We start from the raw sequence: 16,596 nt of genomic DNA on the forward strand, positions 1-16,596 counted from the left end.
TACTGGTTTCAAGCCTACCAATACGTCATTAGATTCATGGCAACTAGGTTCTATACTTTAGTTTCGTCAAAACATTGTTTTGTGTTGATTATAAATCAGTAAGTTTGCCAGACTTGGAAACCGCATCCTACATGCACTCCAACGTAACATGCTTTTATCTGAGAATGGACAGTAAGATCACTGTTGAGTTTTTTCTGCCATAGGTCTGCTGCTTCTATGCCCCCATATAGTTATGTGTAACATAATATTTTAATAGTTTTACGCCTTGTGAAAAATGTTATGACATAGAATACATTTAGTCAAATTGGGTGCTTTTTTTTCTTTTTTCTGCCCAGCATTCCCCCCCCCCCATTTTTCTATAAATTAGGATTGTTGCTGCATCAAAGAACAAGTGTACAAGACCGCAATGTGAAAATTCAAAATGTAAAGATTCAATTATTTTAATGATTTTTTTTTTTAAATTTTGTTGCTGAGATGATGCTATGATCTAAATCATGAAATGTGCACCCCACATGTAATTAGCAAAGAAAGAGGAAATGAAAATTGAATCAAAGACACAAGGTATCTATTGTACCTTTTTTTTAAGGAGTGCATCCTCCCCTTGAAAGAAGCCGTCTATTATGCAAAGCAAAACAGTGATAGCACTCTAAATATCCGACAGCTGTTAGCCAAGTGCAGGGTGCAAACAAGAAACAAAAGAAGGACCCGATTTCCTCCTAGTCCATTAATAAAATATTAATAATACTTCCAGCACTCACTGATTTCTAAGACAAATCTCAAAGCAGGATAAATGCCAAATCAAAAATATTTAATGCAAGCACAAGGTAAACATATACATGGAACAGTGCGACACAAGCAAGATGATATAGCACAAAAAACTAAAAACATAGGTAGCATAGGGACATACCCCAGGGATAGGGAGTGGGAAAACAAGGGTAGGTGGGGGAAAAAAAAGAGGATAAATATGGGGGGCAATGTTTCGGGGTAAACCCCTTCCTCAGGCCATTTCCCTTATGTCCCAATAGGGCATAAGGTACTTCCCTTACCCCTATACCTCCAAGTATATTGAGCAGAGTGTCCTTCTAAGCAATAAGTGCTGGGAAAATAGGATCCAGCAGTAGCAAAAAAGAGTTCAAAATCAAACCGCAAGGCTTCTGACGGCGACCGTGATGCATATCACTCTCTTCTCATTGCTGAAAGGGGCAGCCCCAGATGGCCGCTCTCAAGTACCTGCACGGGCAGGGGTGTGCAGCATCTGCCTGAACTTCAAGACGTGCGCTTGGAGGCAGAGTCTCGCGTGATGGTAACGTCACTAAACAATGTGGCCAAACCAGGAAGGACAAGAGGCAGATAGCATGGAGCATTCAGTGCTGCCCTGAACAGGTCACAGGAGAAGCTGAGCTTTGAATCCATCTGAGCCTGGATGTAATAGCCGAAATGGAGTCTGCCTCTAAGACTACTATTCCTAAAAGCTTAAGGTAAGCCCAGCAGAGTTGGTTAATTAATTTTTTGATCTAGAATTTTTCTTTTTTGTTGCAAAAGAGAGACCGGTATTCATAACTGTTCTATTCAGTACCCCAGGCATCCAGTCAGAGAAAGTGGTTGCCAGAGCATTTGAGCCTGCAGTTTAAAAGAAAGGTGGCTAGAAAGACAAAATACTGCGCTGCCTGCAACAAGCTAGTGCTGGGGGGCAAGAAGTTCCTCGAGGGTTGCCTTAAAGAAGCAGCCAGAGAATCTGCAGAACACATGGAGAATGTATTTAAATGGATGAAGGATGCAGGGACGCAGGGCATAGAGGTGGCGGCTGCGTCTCCATTTAGAGCCGAAGGTCACAAGTGACCCAGATCCTGTACTAGTCTGGACAGGACAATGATGTCATCATCCGAAGAAGATCAGGGAACCCGAGTCATCTGAAGGGGATGTCGGAACGGATGAGTTATCTTTTGATCTTGATCTGGTTGCACCACTAATAAGAGGTAAAATATATTTTACAAATTGACGATAAAGAGCAGCCCCCCGACATCAAAGATTGTTTGTTTGGAGGATGTCAAAGAAAGTCTAGGACATTTCCAGTCCACAAGGTGATCAAGGAGATCATAAGAAGAGAGACCAGGCAGGGACCTGCCTGATAAGAAGGTATCAATCAATAGGAAACTTACACCAATGTATCCTTATGAAGCAAAGAAGACAGGGATGAGAGAACCCTCTAAAGGTGAACGCATCTATTAGCAGGTTCACAAGGAGAACAACATTGCCGGTGGGCAATGCAGCATCTTTTCGTGATCCAATGGAGAGTGTGTTAAGAGAGTCGTTTGTGGCAGCAGGAGCCAACTGCGACTGGCGTTAACAACCACCGCTGTATCCAGAGCAATAAAGTTGTGGATCAGCAACATTGAAGAAGCTCTGGGGAAGGGCATCAAGCGAGCATCGATCATCAATGCGCTTCCAGAGATAAAGATGGCTACAGATTTCATTGCAGAAGCATAGCTGGATTCCGTAAGGCTGGCGGACAGATCTGTAGCCCTATCAGTATCGGCAAGAAGAGCCTTTTGACTACGTCCCCGGTCTGTAGATGCTTCCTCAAAGACCAATCGATCTTTGATTTTCCTTTTTAAGGTAATCTACTCTTCGGTCAGAAGATAGATATGATCATTGAGAGCCTCGGGGGGGGGGGCAAAAGTATTTTTCTTCCCCAAGAAAGAAGAGTAATAAGATTTGCGGGACCCTCTGGGCAATATGAAAGAATGGCTTTCAGAGACTATAGAGCATGCAGGCCGGGAAGAACTCATTCAAGATCACCGGCATGGAGAGGACAGAGTAGTCTTTTTCGTGCCTCAAATGGATGTGGATCCTCACATAGGTATGCAGGAAGATATGCATGAGGTAAGGGAAGCTCATCCGACAATCGTGTTAGGAAGACTCCAATATTTTTGGGAAACATGGGCTCAATCCATCACAGATTCCTGGGTCCTCGGTATTATCGATAGCGGTTATTTCCTTGAATTCATGGAGCACCCAGAGAAAAACAATTTTCAGACTTCAACGATTAAAAAAATAGAACCAACTCGAACCCTCAGGCAAAGTGTAAAAGAGCTTTTAAACAACAAGGCTATAAGACCGGTGCCTTTGGAATCGGAAGAATGTGAAATGTATTCAATAATGTTCCTGGTCCAAAAAAAAAAATGGCACTTCAGAGCAGTGTTGGACCTAAAAAGGGTCAGCACATTTCTCAGCATTCAGAAGTTCATGATGGAATCACTGAGCTTGCTGATTGCCGCAGTAGATCCTGGAGATTGGATGGGGTCCATAGATCTACGTTAAACGTAGTGAGGTGTGTGTGAAATAATAATAATATTTTGGATCAAATTCATTCAGAAAGTCAGATAGACTCTTCTTTCTCCTGTCAGAAGCAAGAAAAGGACAAGCGGCATCCAAAGCAACCATTGGTCACTGGATAATAAGGGTTATTATCAAGGCTTATTCCGTTCAAGGAAGGCAGGTTCCAGAAGGTCTGAGAGCACATTCTACAAGATAAATGGCCGCATCATGGACGGTGAAAGCTCAAGCATCACCCACGGATTTGCAGTCTGGTCCTCAATCAGCTAGTTTCAGATACTATCATTTAGACATTGGAGCATCGACAAATGCACGTTTTGGGCGCCAAGTACTACAGCCTGTTGTGGCTGTGAATACAATAATTGTTTTGTTGTATTTGTGGTTTATGGTGTACTTTATTTCCCTCCCTTTATTTTGGTACTGCTTGTGCACTGCCCATAGGTGACCACTGCCATGGGACGTACAGGAAAAGTGAACATTGATATCCTACTTACCGTCATTTATTTCCTGGATAATCTCCATGGCAGTGCGCACCAATCCCATCCCTTTATTAGGGGGAATTCTTTTTTTTTATCTTTGACTCTTCAAAGACTACCAGGAAAGGAGAGAAATTGCTAATTATAGGATCTCCTACAGATGAAGTGCTTTTTCTGTCCTATCTCAGCTAGATGGTGGGACTTAACCCATTGATGCGCACTGCCAGGGCCGCCAACAGAAATCGTGGGGCCCGGGACAAACATTTTAAGCAGGGCTCCCCCCCATGTCGGCGGTATTGCCCACTGCCCCCCCCCCATTTCACACCTCATGAGCCCCCTCTCTCTCCTCCCCTCCCATGTATTTCTCTCCCTTCTGTCTCACCCCATCTCACTCTCCCGCCTCTCATGTATTTCTCTCCCCTGCTTCTCACTAAGGTTGTGCCTATAGTGCCGTCGATGGCGACATGGCTGGTGATGTCGCCGTCGCCAAAAGTTATATTTTGCCGGGCGTCGTCATGTAATTCCGGCAATTTGATTGGTTCAAAGGCCATCACGTCATGCGACAGCCCTTGAAAAATCAAATTTTGGTGGCTACCAGTTTTCACGACGTCGCTTTGTCGCCGTCGCGCGCACTATAAGTGCACGCGGTGGCGGCAATGCTTTTGTTTTCGGGTGACGTCGCGTCGCCGGCACTATAAGCATGGCCTAAGGCTGCGGCCCCGCTGGCGCTGAGCGCACTCATGCTTGGAAAGCACTCTAAGCATGAGTGCCGGGTGTCCTGGCATTTACACAAGCTTGCACGGGGGGCATTGCGGGTAGTTAAGCGTGCTAGAATGTTAGTTTTTTGTTTGTTTACATAAGCGCCGAGCGTGGGTAAGCGTGTGTGCCAGCGCGTGAGCGGGACTTGCATATATCTATATATGTAAGTAACCGCGGTAAGCGCCGCCCGCTCAGCGCTAGCGGGGACGCAGCCTTACTCCCTCTTTTCCTCACTCACCCCCTCTCTCCTCTCCCTTTGTCAATTACCCCACGCTCACTCATTCCGATACCCCCCCCCACAAGATATAAACCAAAAAACTTTCCACCCCCAAATACATTAAACCCCCCCCAAATATATACAACCTCCCCCCCAAATGCATACAATAAACCCACCTACCCAATACATATAAAAAAAACAATACATACAACCCATATATATATATATATATATATATATATATATATATATATATATATATATATACACACACACACACACACACACACACACACACACACACACACACACACACACACACACACCCCAAATAAAAAAACAACAACCCTCCCCAAGCCCCCCAATAAATAAATATATATAGATATATATATCTATATATATCTATATATATATATTACCTTGTAGATGAACAGGCCGGGTCTAGTGGGTAGGGGTGCGGCTTGATAAGGCTGGGGAGGGCCGCTGCTGCAGGGGGTGGCCCAGTCCTGCAGGGGGGGGGAGATGCGCAGGGGATGGCCCGGTGGTGGGGGGGCGATGCTGCAGGGGGACCTGTCCAACGAGGCTGCTCCCGCACGCGCCGGGCCTCTCTCTCGCACCGGAAGCTTAGGCCAGCTTCTGATTTTTTTAAATTTTTTTTAGTTTAGCTGGCGCCTGGGGGCGGCTGGGCCCTCCTCCCTCTTGGCGGCCCTGGATACTGCCATGGAGACAATCCAGGAAATTAAAATTACAGTAAGTAGGATATCAATTTTCACTTTTCCTGGACGTCCCATGGCAGTGGTCACCAATGTGTATCTATATATCTCTTGCACTCTCCCCACCGGATCATCGTAGAATTTCTGACATACGGTTTATTTGTAATGTGCACCTTTAATTCCTTGGATCAGCAACTGTACCAAGATATTTTTATGTATTTTAATGAAAGCATCTGCCACGTATGTCAATAATATAGGATATAGACTAAGAAGTGAATTGTAATCCCATAAGTAGTTACTATAGATTCAAATATTGTCTCTTGTCGTTATGAACTACATTGAGTGCATATTTTTGTTACATCACATGTTAATTTGATTAGCAATACTGTGGGATTACCCATCTTCAAAGGACATGTTGTAAGATGCGTATTCAATTTAGTGTTCAAACCTACTTTTATAACCATTCTGTATATTAAACAATATCCCTACTCTAGGAGTATGTAGTGTATTTCTTACAACCACTCATTACACAGGATTTAGTTCCACTGCCTTCCCAATCTTGGAGGGAAATCAGAGATACCTTGTTTCATGTGAATAGTATTTTATTTTTGTTAGCATCTAGGACAGGCTAGGCTGTATCAAGTCAAATCCACGTCATTTATTTCTCCTTCAAACGTCCAAATATTGCTGCCTTAACAAGCAGTTACTTTGTTGTGTTAAATAAGTCTTCAAATAAAGCTGCTTTCATAAATTGTAATACACAAGTGTCAAACAGTAAGCCATTGGCTCCAGTACCTCCTTTTGTTTTCTCTGCCAGTAGGCATTTCCATTGCATAGGTTTGGGTTTCTGTGAAAGTGGAATCAAAGGGCAAATTAGTGAAGCTAAATGTGTTAAAGTCAACATCTCGCTGTAAAAATACAACAATCTGCAAGTTAATGAGGCAGGGTTTATTCCGAGGTTTACAGGCGGGAAGTCAAGTACTTTTGATCTTTCACTGCTTAAAGTCCTTGCCACAAAAGAATATCACAACTCCCAGGTGTTACGGCCAATAGTCAATAGCATGCCCCAAACTGCGATGCCCTATTCAACCCAGGCTTTCCTTCTTTTACATATACTGTAAGCAGAGTTTCCCAAACATCCCTTCCGACACCACATTTTACACCTGGTTTCCGGGATAATCACATGCAAATGTAATTGCCTCGTATAGAAATGTGATATTCATTGGTTAGCCCATACATTTATTCTGGGAGAGGGCTCCCCAAGATAGGATTGGGAACCCGTTATGCAGAAGAATTGGCTGCAGCACTTCTACACTTAAAGCAGCCAATCAAGCTCTCGATGTTTTTTTTTTTTTTTCCTTTCTAGTGATTACCTGACTTGAAGTGAGGGCCTCCCAGAGCAAAGCAGCTCTGGTCTAACTATCAGGAGGTTTCTGTTCAGGAAATATTGACCTATAATATCTATACATTTTTAAAATAAAAAATAGCCTTTGAAACTGACCAGGTAGTCAGAAGTTATGAAACGCGATGTTCACCTTGTGCATTTACTGTTATCACGAGAAGTCATGTTTACGTCTCCAAGTGTTGGGACACCGACCATAAATATGGCTAAAAGTTCAACATGTGACTTTCTGATTTGAAAATGGTTGTTGATTTTCTTGACGCTTTCTTTTTTCAGTTTGTTCTTTCATCTTATTAAAGCTGCAGTTCAGTCAATATCCTGCATGTGTTTTTTTTAATAAATCAGTTCTGTAGTAAGAAAAAATACTTTTAGCATTTTCTGTTTTTACAAAAACAACTTTGAAAGACCAATTTTCTTGTATTCTATTTTAACAACCATTTACTAAGGCACTGCCCCTTCATGTCCTGTCACAAGCTCTGGCACACCCCTTTGTCAGCCCTGCCCTCCCTCTTGCACATGTCAGTGCAGGAGTGCTCATGAATATCCATGAGCTTCCACTGACTGACAGAAGCAGATGAAAAACATATCCCTTCTCTAATTATGTCACCAAATTTTGCCGATCAATACATGGAGAACAAATTGACTGGCAGCTATACAGTTCTTTAGGTAATTAGAGATTGCCCACATGAAACTATTGAAGTAAAAAAATTAATTAAAAAAAAAAAAAAAAAAGACTGAACTGCATCTTTAATGTCTGAGACTATCGCATTATCCCCACCAGTCAATAGAGGAGACATATTTGTTCCTAGTAAATCTAGACACTTGTTTTAATTCTCTGATATATGGAAATGTACAGAAAGACCGGGTTCAAAGTTGACATGTATTCTTAAAAATGACTTGACCAGCATGTTTTTCCTGGGGGGTTAAATATAATGATTTGATGAAGACAACTAAAAACGCGTGTTTTTTCTTAGCCTTGAACTTAAAGTAATGCAGCACACCTACTTTTATTCTCTTGCAGATTATTTCAGCAACAGTTCATGAAGATGGTTATGAAGTCAGCCTGAGATTAAATTATATTTTGGTAACAGATAAGGTTGGTATGATTTTATAGATATTAAATCCAATAATATTTGACATATTTTGAATATATTTCACAATGGAAATGCATATGTTTTATTGGCAAAATATTAATTGTATATTAAGGTGCATGCTTATTTGATATTTTTAATCAATACCCTTCTCTCTGAATTGTCAAGAATGTCCTTACTGGAAAACCAATGAAATGGTCTGACAATCACTTCCTGAGCACCGTGACAGAGGGGAGGGATGACCATTACGAAACCCAATCCAGTCTGGGTGAGTTTTACTGTGGTATCTATATTTTGTCACAATAAAAAGTTCTAGACCTGACAAAGTGCATGAGGGGGGTCATAACACTGGGACATGAATCCTAATTTATCCTGGCTAACCTATAATTGTTTGAAAGTAGAATGTTAATTGACAGACAATGGCCTAAAAGCTATGGTTTCACAATATAACACGTTCATAGCTTGGTTTTAGTACAGGTGCTGTGTAGTAATGGTGAAAAGACATATGTCCATCAAGTTATCCTATATTTGTATTTACAGTATTTTGATCCAGAGGAAGGCAAACAAAATACCCCAGTGAAATATCCAATTATGTCTTTGTGATGGAGAGGCCTGTAGGCGAGGTCAGATACGAGTCCACACATGAATGGTAGGGTAAACCATACTATTTGAGTGGTTTTATTTCTCAACAAAACATTGGGGCTACTGCCTCTTTAAGGCAAATCACAAAATCATAAAACAAACACCTACCCATGTTAGGAGACTAAATAAACATTACACCGGCCCTTTTTATCTGACTGGCTGAGTAGGCCAGTTCACAGTCTAAAAATATATGAAACAATATTAGGGAACAATATATAGTCTTATCTGACTGATGCTGGTCCGGCGTCTCCAATTTCTCCAGTTGCAGGCTTTGAAGTCCTGCGGCACCCAGGAAAGTATTTTGCCCTATCCGTGGAGGCTTCCTTGCTGTGTGGGTCTTATGGGTTCCCCACTGTTCCCAGGCAAAACCCTCTGGTGAACAAGCCTGGATCCCTGCAGGCGCGGGAGCTCTGTTGTCTGTGTTCCTCTAAAAGACTCCAACAGGGACACTGAAAAGCAGCTACTTCCTGCCTTTTACCCCTGCTCAATCGGGAGTTAATTACATCCACATGCACGAAACCAGACACCAGTGCAGTTTCCTGCTCTGTAAAGGGAGTTTAACACCTTGACTCGCTTACAGTCTCATAAGGAGAAAAAAATCATTCCTTCCTGACTCCAAATATTGCAATTAGATTTCTCCCTGGATCAACATCCTTCTCAGGATGACGCTAATGGCCTATGTGGCGCCACAGATGACAATCTTACCGAAGATACTTTGACCAGCCAATCCCTTAGGTGAATCCGGATGAACTTTGCCAATATCTAGTGTCCATAGATTTCTTGCTGCAGTCATGGAATTATGTAAAAGACAAAGCCATAAAAAACACCAATGGTGCATTACCTTAAACAACCATAGAGATATAGCTATTTGAAGAATCAAACAGTTATAAACCAGTATAGTAACAGTTAGAAAAACTCCATTATGAGTATATTTATTCATATAAAATACAATAAAATATTATGCTGCATAAGCTAAAAAGCTTGAAAAATGGGCACGATGGATTAGCCCAAAAAATCCTAATTGGAATCGGATCTCCAAGATTAGTAAAATCGGAATCCTACTCACGATCAGTCCTGCGGACTTGTGCCTGCAAGTAGGAACCACTATTTGCACTTTCACCTCTGGCTGTCTCTCCTCATATGGTGATGTCGCCGATCGACGGCATCTGAAAGTGCCCAGCACCGCTTGGCATCATACGGTGGTGTTCGGTGGCTGACACGAACTTGTTGCTCATCCAGTGTCTGAGAGAGGACAGAGGAGATCTGACAGACAAGACACAGGCTGCTCATACTTATGCTGTCCCGGGGGGAATAAAGCTCCCAGCTGAGATCCTCTCGGTGACGTCACCACAGCAGTAGTCGGGAGCGACAGTGCTACCAAAAATCTGGTAGTCACTGATATTTGATTTTTGGAGAGACCAGTCGCCACATGTGACTGCCTCTAAACCAATAACAGAGCGCCTATTGCACTCTGCCCTCCCCCTTGGTGACGTCACTGGCCTTGTCGCCAGCGACGTCTCTCAAACTTGAAATACAACTTTCGCCAATGGCGACGGGTGGCGTCATCGGTCGCCGGCACTATAAACGCGGCCTAAGCCAGCCCTGATTTATATGGATTATAACAGGAGCACCAAACTATTGGCAGCTTAGGTAAGAATGTAGAATTATACATTGTCACATGCTTTACATATAGAAATGAGAAGGGGTAATGCAGTATTACTGCTTTAATATATGGCTGCAGTTTAATTTTACAGGTAAGTGGCTCAATGGTAAAAGCAAATATAGTGCACCAGTAACTAACTGGCGATAATGCAAAAATAATCATGTTTATTTATTTTATCTTTTTGACTTATTTTCCGTATTATTTCTTCTATTCGCTTAAAATACTTTACGGCTTGTGATAGCACAGGATCAATCCGTGTCCACGAGACTGAAGGTCTAAACAACGGCATGCTCTTATTTTTGTATAGGTGTTGCTTTCCACTAAAACATCATATCATGTATATAATAAGAAAAATACTCAACAACTCGGACAATAGTAAACATGGCATAGTTGAATGTGAGCAATGGGTGAATACACAGCTTTTTGAGGAAATTCACCAAGATATATCACAGCTCCACCTTTTATGGAGTCTGTTATTACCACTAAGTAATATACTTATAAAGCATTTCTCATCTGCATCACACAGCATTTCTACGTCAGAGACACAGGCAAAGTTATATGGGCGTAGACAAACTGAACAACCCCTGTAACAATGTGTATGTTAACTTTTGAACTTATGCCCATCAAGAGGTATTATTTTCAAGGGCAAATATAATATACTCAAACCTTGCTGGTAATAGGAAGTTATTGGGACTGTAAAAGTTGTAGTATCAGTCTGCAGGGCCTTCAACAGAATTTTTGGGGCCCAGAACAGACTTGAAGAATGGGGCCCCTGCAAATGTTATGACCTAATCACATTCAATCTTCTTTACCCCCTCATGTCTCTTCCCCCCCCCCCCCAGTGTCGTGTCTTTATCTCTCACACCCGTTTGTTATTTCATCTTTTCCCCATCTCTCTTATGTCCTTTCTTTCCCTCCTCAGGTCTCCCTCTCTCTCCTCCTTCGCCTCAGCATGTCACTCACCTTTCTTCCCACCCCAGCCTATTTATTTTTTCTCCCCCCCCCTATCTTTTTTTTCTCCCCCCCACCCTATCTTTTTTTTCTCCCCCCCACCCTATCTCGCTCCTCTCCTCCCACCCTGTCTCGCTCCTCTCCTCCCACCCTGTCTCTCTCCTCTCCCCCCACCCTGTCTCTCTCCTCTCCCCCCACCCTGTCTCTCTCTTCCCCCCCCCCAGCCTGTCTCTCTCTTCCCACCCCCCCCCCCCCCAAGCCTGTCTCTCTCCTTTTTTTTTTCTTCCTCTTCTCCCTCCCCCCCCAGCATGTCTCTTCTTACACTGTTTATCTCATTCTCTCTGTTCTCTCCTAAAGTGGTTATCTTATTTCCCCCTCATCTCTTTTTTTTTTTTGCCATTCTCTTTATTTAATGTGTTTCTCTTTCTCCCCCCTCTTTTCCTTATCCCCTCCCCCCCATGTCTTTTCCCCATGATTGTTATCCTCCCTGCATTTTCTTTCCCCCTCATGTCTCTTTTCCCACTTATGTATTTCTCTTTTTGTGCTTTATTTTCTCAGTGTTTTTCTCTTCCTTTGTTTTCTTTCCTTTCAGGTCTATTTTTCTCCCCCAGATTGAACCCTTCCCTCACCTTTCTCTCGGGTTCCAGCTATATACGCACACACACACACACACACACACACACACACACACACACACACACACACACACACACACACACACACACACACACACACACACACACACACACACACACACACACACACACACACACACACACACACACACGCAGCTGTCCTCTAGGTCCCGCCCACCCACGAAAGCTCTGCAGAGGCAGGGATTTCCCCTCTGTGCTTCCTGCTGCAGGTAATTAATGTGCGGGCAGCAGGGGTCCGGGCCCCCTAAACACACCAGGCCCAGGACAGCAGTCCTGGCTGTACCCCCTGTTAGTGGCCCTGTCAGTCTGTATCTAGAGTCTAAAACAGATGATAAAATGCAGGTCACCTTGATTTATATTTGTATCGTACACAAACCTTTACAGAAATAACATTCACGAGCGCTATTTCCTCTTTGTTGATTTTACAATTTCAGTGCAATTGTCTAAGCTGCTGATTAATCCACTCTCTTATGATTAGTCGGCAAGGATCCTGCTTCCCTGGGCACGCAATATGGCTGCCTATTTTAAAAGAGGAAGTGGTGTAGCTTCCTAAATATTTGCTATAGCAACCCAAGAAAGCTTAATACATTCAAAATCCTTAAAAAGAGCATAAAGAGTAAAAAATGCAGCATGTATTATTTAATACTACACAGCTGATTTAAAAAAAAATACACATAGGATGTTTAATTAAATGCTGCTTCAAAGACTGAATAATTATTCATGATATAAATAATGGAATCCGACATAAAGAATCAAGAGGAGGAAGAATGTTTTACCGAGAATAACTTAGGCCGGTTCTATAGTGCGTGCACGCGTGGCAGTTTTAGTTGGCTGAGGTTAGTCAGCCATTCTATAATGGTGCCGCGCGCGCACACGGCAGGGAGAGTGGAAGACGAGAAAAAGAATGAATTTGCGCCACTACCGCCGCTGAAAGTGTGTGTGTGTGTGTGTGTGTGTGTGTGTGTGTGTGTGTGTGTGTGTGTGTGTGTGTGTGTGTGTACAATGTTATTAAAAAAATTATGAAAGGATTTATTTATTTGAAAACTTATTTACATACACACACATACAGTCATACACTCGCGCAGAGTATATACACAAAACGTGTGCGGCACGTGCATGCGTCTTCGCACAGGCACGCGCACGGCCGCACACAGTATATAACAGCCCTTAGGCTCTCAGTTGCATGTTTGTGGATGAAACCGTTAATGTAAACATACATACATTGGAATTATAGTGCTAGGCAGAGAGGCGTGTGTTTCAGAATGGAGGCGATGTAGTCCTTGTTTTGTAAGATGGTAAAATGTACCATTGACAAGGGTTGGTTTTAAAATGTGCAAAGTGCTTGGTAAATATCCAGTGAAGGAAGTTCATGAGGAAGGGGAAATCTAAATGCCAGCTTCTATAATAAAGTAGGTATAGCCAGACTTCTGCGTGTGCTCACATTTGTGACTCGATCACTCCATTGCAGACCACAGCGCGTTAGGAATAGCGAGTAGGGCAAATCTCCCTCCCTTCTCCCGTCCGCTCACAATTTAGACTTTGGCTAATTCGGTATAAGCGCTACATGGACTCTGTTTCGGGAATTCCTACCCCCTCCTTTGCAGTCAGTTCACGGTTACTCCCCACGCCAGGGTTTCTGAGCTAGGAACAGTGTGTAGTTTGTACTCCCCTTCTCCCAGCTCCTAGCCCATCTCATATCCTGTAGTACTGTGGCACTCGCAATGGACTTTAACTAAGGTTCCCTAATTAGTTTAATGGGCATATATGCTTCTGCCTTTTCCCTGCTTTATATGGAGAATCTGGCTCTATTGCAGGCAGCCAGGTCTGTAGGGCTAACCCCTCAGGCTACCACTACCTTAAGGTTTTCGTTGCAAGCAGTTACTGTTGCCCACTATTTGTTATTTGTTATATTTCTCATGATTTTTATTGTGTAATTTTATAATGTATTTTTATTATATAAATATATCATGTTATTAATTACCCTCTCTTATGTTTATAGTCACTATTTAGTGTTCCGATTTGTCTAGTACTTAAGTAGGGCTTATTGTAGAGATTCACTGAGCCTATTATATTCAGTTGTGCGCCGTGACGTCATTCATTCCCTCCCCTTTCTGGGACTATTTAACTTAGAGTCACTGCAATGTATCCCTACACCCCTGAAGAAGTCCGAACCATCGGATGAAACGCGTAGGGTTTCCTGTGCGCTCAGACCTTGTGAAGCAGTCAGTTCTCTCTATGGACTCTCTGCTGTGATATCAGCTGTTTTGCAGCTGCGCCCTCCCGCCTGGATATCCTGTGTTGCGCTGACTTTCACGGAGCCAGATGATCCTCCCCTCACTGCTGGACAACTGAGGGAGCCGGTCCGTGACGTCAGACGCCGATTGAATGCGGAAGCAGAGGACGTGCAACAGCTGACTGGAGTCTATCACACAGCGTCTGAACCCAGAGTGGTTAAACTGCTTTTATTTGTTCTGGAGCATGTGAGTGTATTGGAGCCTCCTTGCTCGAGTATTTTTTATTAATTAAATTGTGTTGCACTATATTTTTTCTTCTTTTTCTTTACATATGCTGCCTATTTGAGATTCCATGTGATTTTTCCACTTTGGGGAGGAAGTTATTGCGCTTTGTGTCCTCCCCCAACTGTTGCCCACTGCAGCATTTTTTACTCTTGTGAACTATATTGCAACTTTCTAGCAGTATTCTCTTCTCCTCACCTGGCTGCAAGGCTTTTTATCTGCACGATGTGTACTTTGTGTCCCTCTGAATTTTACTGTGTCTAATAAACCGAATAAAGTGTTGTATTTTAACCTATATCTATGTATACTTATCTATGTATACTCTTGCATTTGCCCACAAGGCAGTGTTCATTTAATCGGGGAATGTATGTAGGTATGTCTGTCTTTATTTATATAGCGCCATTAATGTACATAGCGCTTCACAGCAGTAATATACGTGACAATCATATAAATCATACAGGACACCTACAAGCTCATATTGAACCCCCAAAATAACCACAACATATATATAAGCATATGAGTGTCACAGAGGAGTGCTTCTGAGCATGGCAATATATATTTAAAACCAGAGACAGAACATGAAACACAGACAGAGCTCAGTGCACACCCAGTGACACTTATACACGGTACAGTGCCTAAATATATATGTATAGATATCTATTAAATAAAATGGTCTTTTAGTTCAACATTTTGGCCAAAGTGTTGTAAGCCCTTGAGCCACTACACGGCAGACCACATTTCAAGGGTACCTAACACTAATCTAAATTCTTAATAACCTGTGCATTACCAGGAAGAATGATTTATAATAAATCTGTCAAAATTAGTTGCATAGTTCTAAGTCTGATTGAAGCTCTTATTAACCTGTACATTACCAGGAAAAGCACTCTGTATTAGATTTGTCACAATCAAACTGCAAGCAAGCAAGTTCCCCTGAGAGTGGGAGATGCAATGGAGTGAGCTTTTAACCATTTAAATGTTTGAGGGGGTGAGCTTCAATTAGGTAGGAGGAGCCACCCTCCAATCAGCTAAGACAACCCCTCCCACATTTAAATGGTTAAAAGCTCACTCCATTGCATCTCCCACTCTCAGGGGAACTTGCTTGCTTGCAGTTTGAGTGTGACAAATCTAATACAGAGTGCTTTTCTTGGTAATGTACAGGTTAATAAGAGCTTCAATCAGACTTAGAACTATGCAACTAATTTTGACAGATTTATTATAAATCATTCTTCCTGGTAATGCACAGGTTATTAAGAATTTATATTAGTGTTAGGGACCCTTGAGATGTGGTCTGCCGTGTAGCGGCTCAAGGGCTTACAACACTTTGGCCAAAATGTTAAACTAAAAGACCATTTTATTTAATAGATATCTATACATATATATTTAGGCACTGTACCGTGTATAAGTTTCACTGGATGTGCACTGAGCTCTGTCTGTGTTTTATGTTCTGTCTCTGGTTTTAAATCATATAAATAACAAATAATACAAATAACACATGATGGGAATTAGTGCTTCAGACATAAAACTAACATTTAGGAAAAGGAGTCCCTGCTCCGAAGAGCTTACAATCTAATTGGTAGGTTGGAAGAATGTACAGAAACAGTAGGAGGGTGTTCTGGGAAATGCATCTGCAAGGGGCCAAGGGTACTACTTCACTACATCTACCCCCTATCCACTGGCATCTCACCAGTTTGGTGTTCCACTAACTACTGTACCTTCCCTAAGCCAAGATTGATTAGCTAGTGCACATAATTGGGGGCTTCTCTTTAGCCTACTTCCCATCTCTGGGGAGATTCTCTAGTTTAAAACCCTGCTTTGCTTCATATAATTCCCCTACTGCACCCATCTTCCCTCACTACACTACATAGAGTTTGAGCGGGTGTCTCCCTGTTTCCTAATTTTGAACTGAAAATTATAATGGTTCTCTCTTCCTCCATGCACCCTCACCCCCTTCCCAGGACTGTTGGATACCTGGTCCTATGTCTTGCTGTCCCTTTCATTCATTTATTGTCCTGTCTATTTATTTACTCTTCCCTTTACACTTCCTTCTCTGCATCATCTGCATTAGATGGTTATCTTGATGTAACATCTGTGTTAAACTCCTGGAATCTCCGTAAATCCGTATTACTGACCTGAAGGAGAGAGAACTATTGAAAGCTTGTCTTATATTAATTGTT

The 16,596-nt window shown here is 42.4% G+C and overlaps 1 protein-coding gene across 1 annotated transcript in view; it reads left to right on the forward strand.

Moving 5' to 3' along the window:
* Window positions 1-16,596, forward strand: part of DZANK1 (double zinc ribbon and ankyrin repeat domains 1) — a 73,878-nt gene that overhangs the window by 45,652 nt on the left and 11,630 nt on the right. Inside the window, exons 15-16 of the mRNA XM_075596267.1 lie at window positions 7,925-7,999; window positions 8,163-8,262. Of these exons, the coding sequence (XP_075452382.1) occupies window positions 7,925-7,999; window positions 8,163-8,262 (175 nt within the window). The remainder of the gene's footprint in view (window positions 1-7,924; window positions 8,000-8,162; window positions 8,263-16,596) is intronic.

Source organism: Ascaphus truei, chromosome 4 (genome assembly GCF_040206685.1).
Source record: "Ascaphus truei isolate aAscTru1 chromosome 4, aAscTru1.hap1, whole genome shotgun sequence".
Classification (NCBI taxonomy): domain Eukaryota; kingdom Metazoa; phylum Chordata; class Amphibia; order Anura; family Ascaphidae; genus Ascaphus; species Ascaphus truei.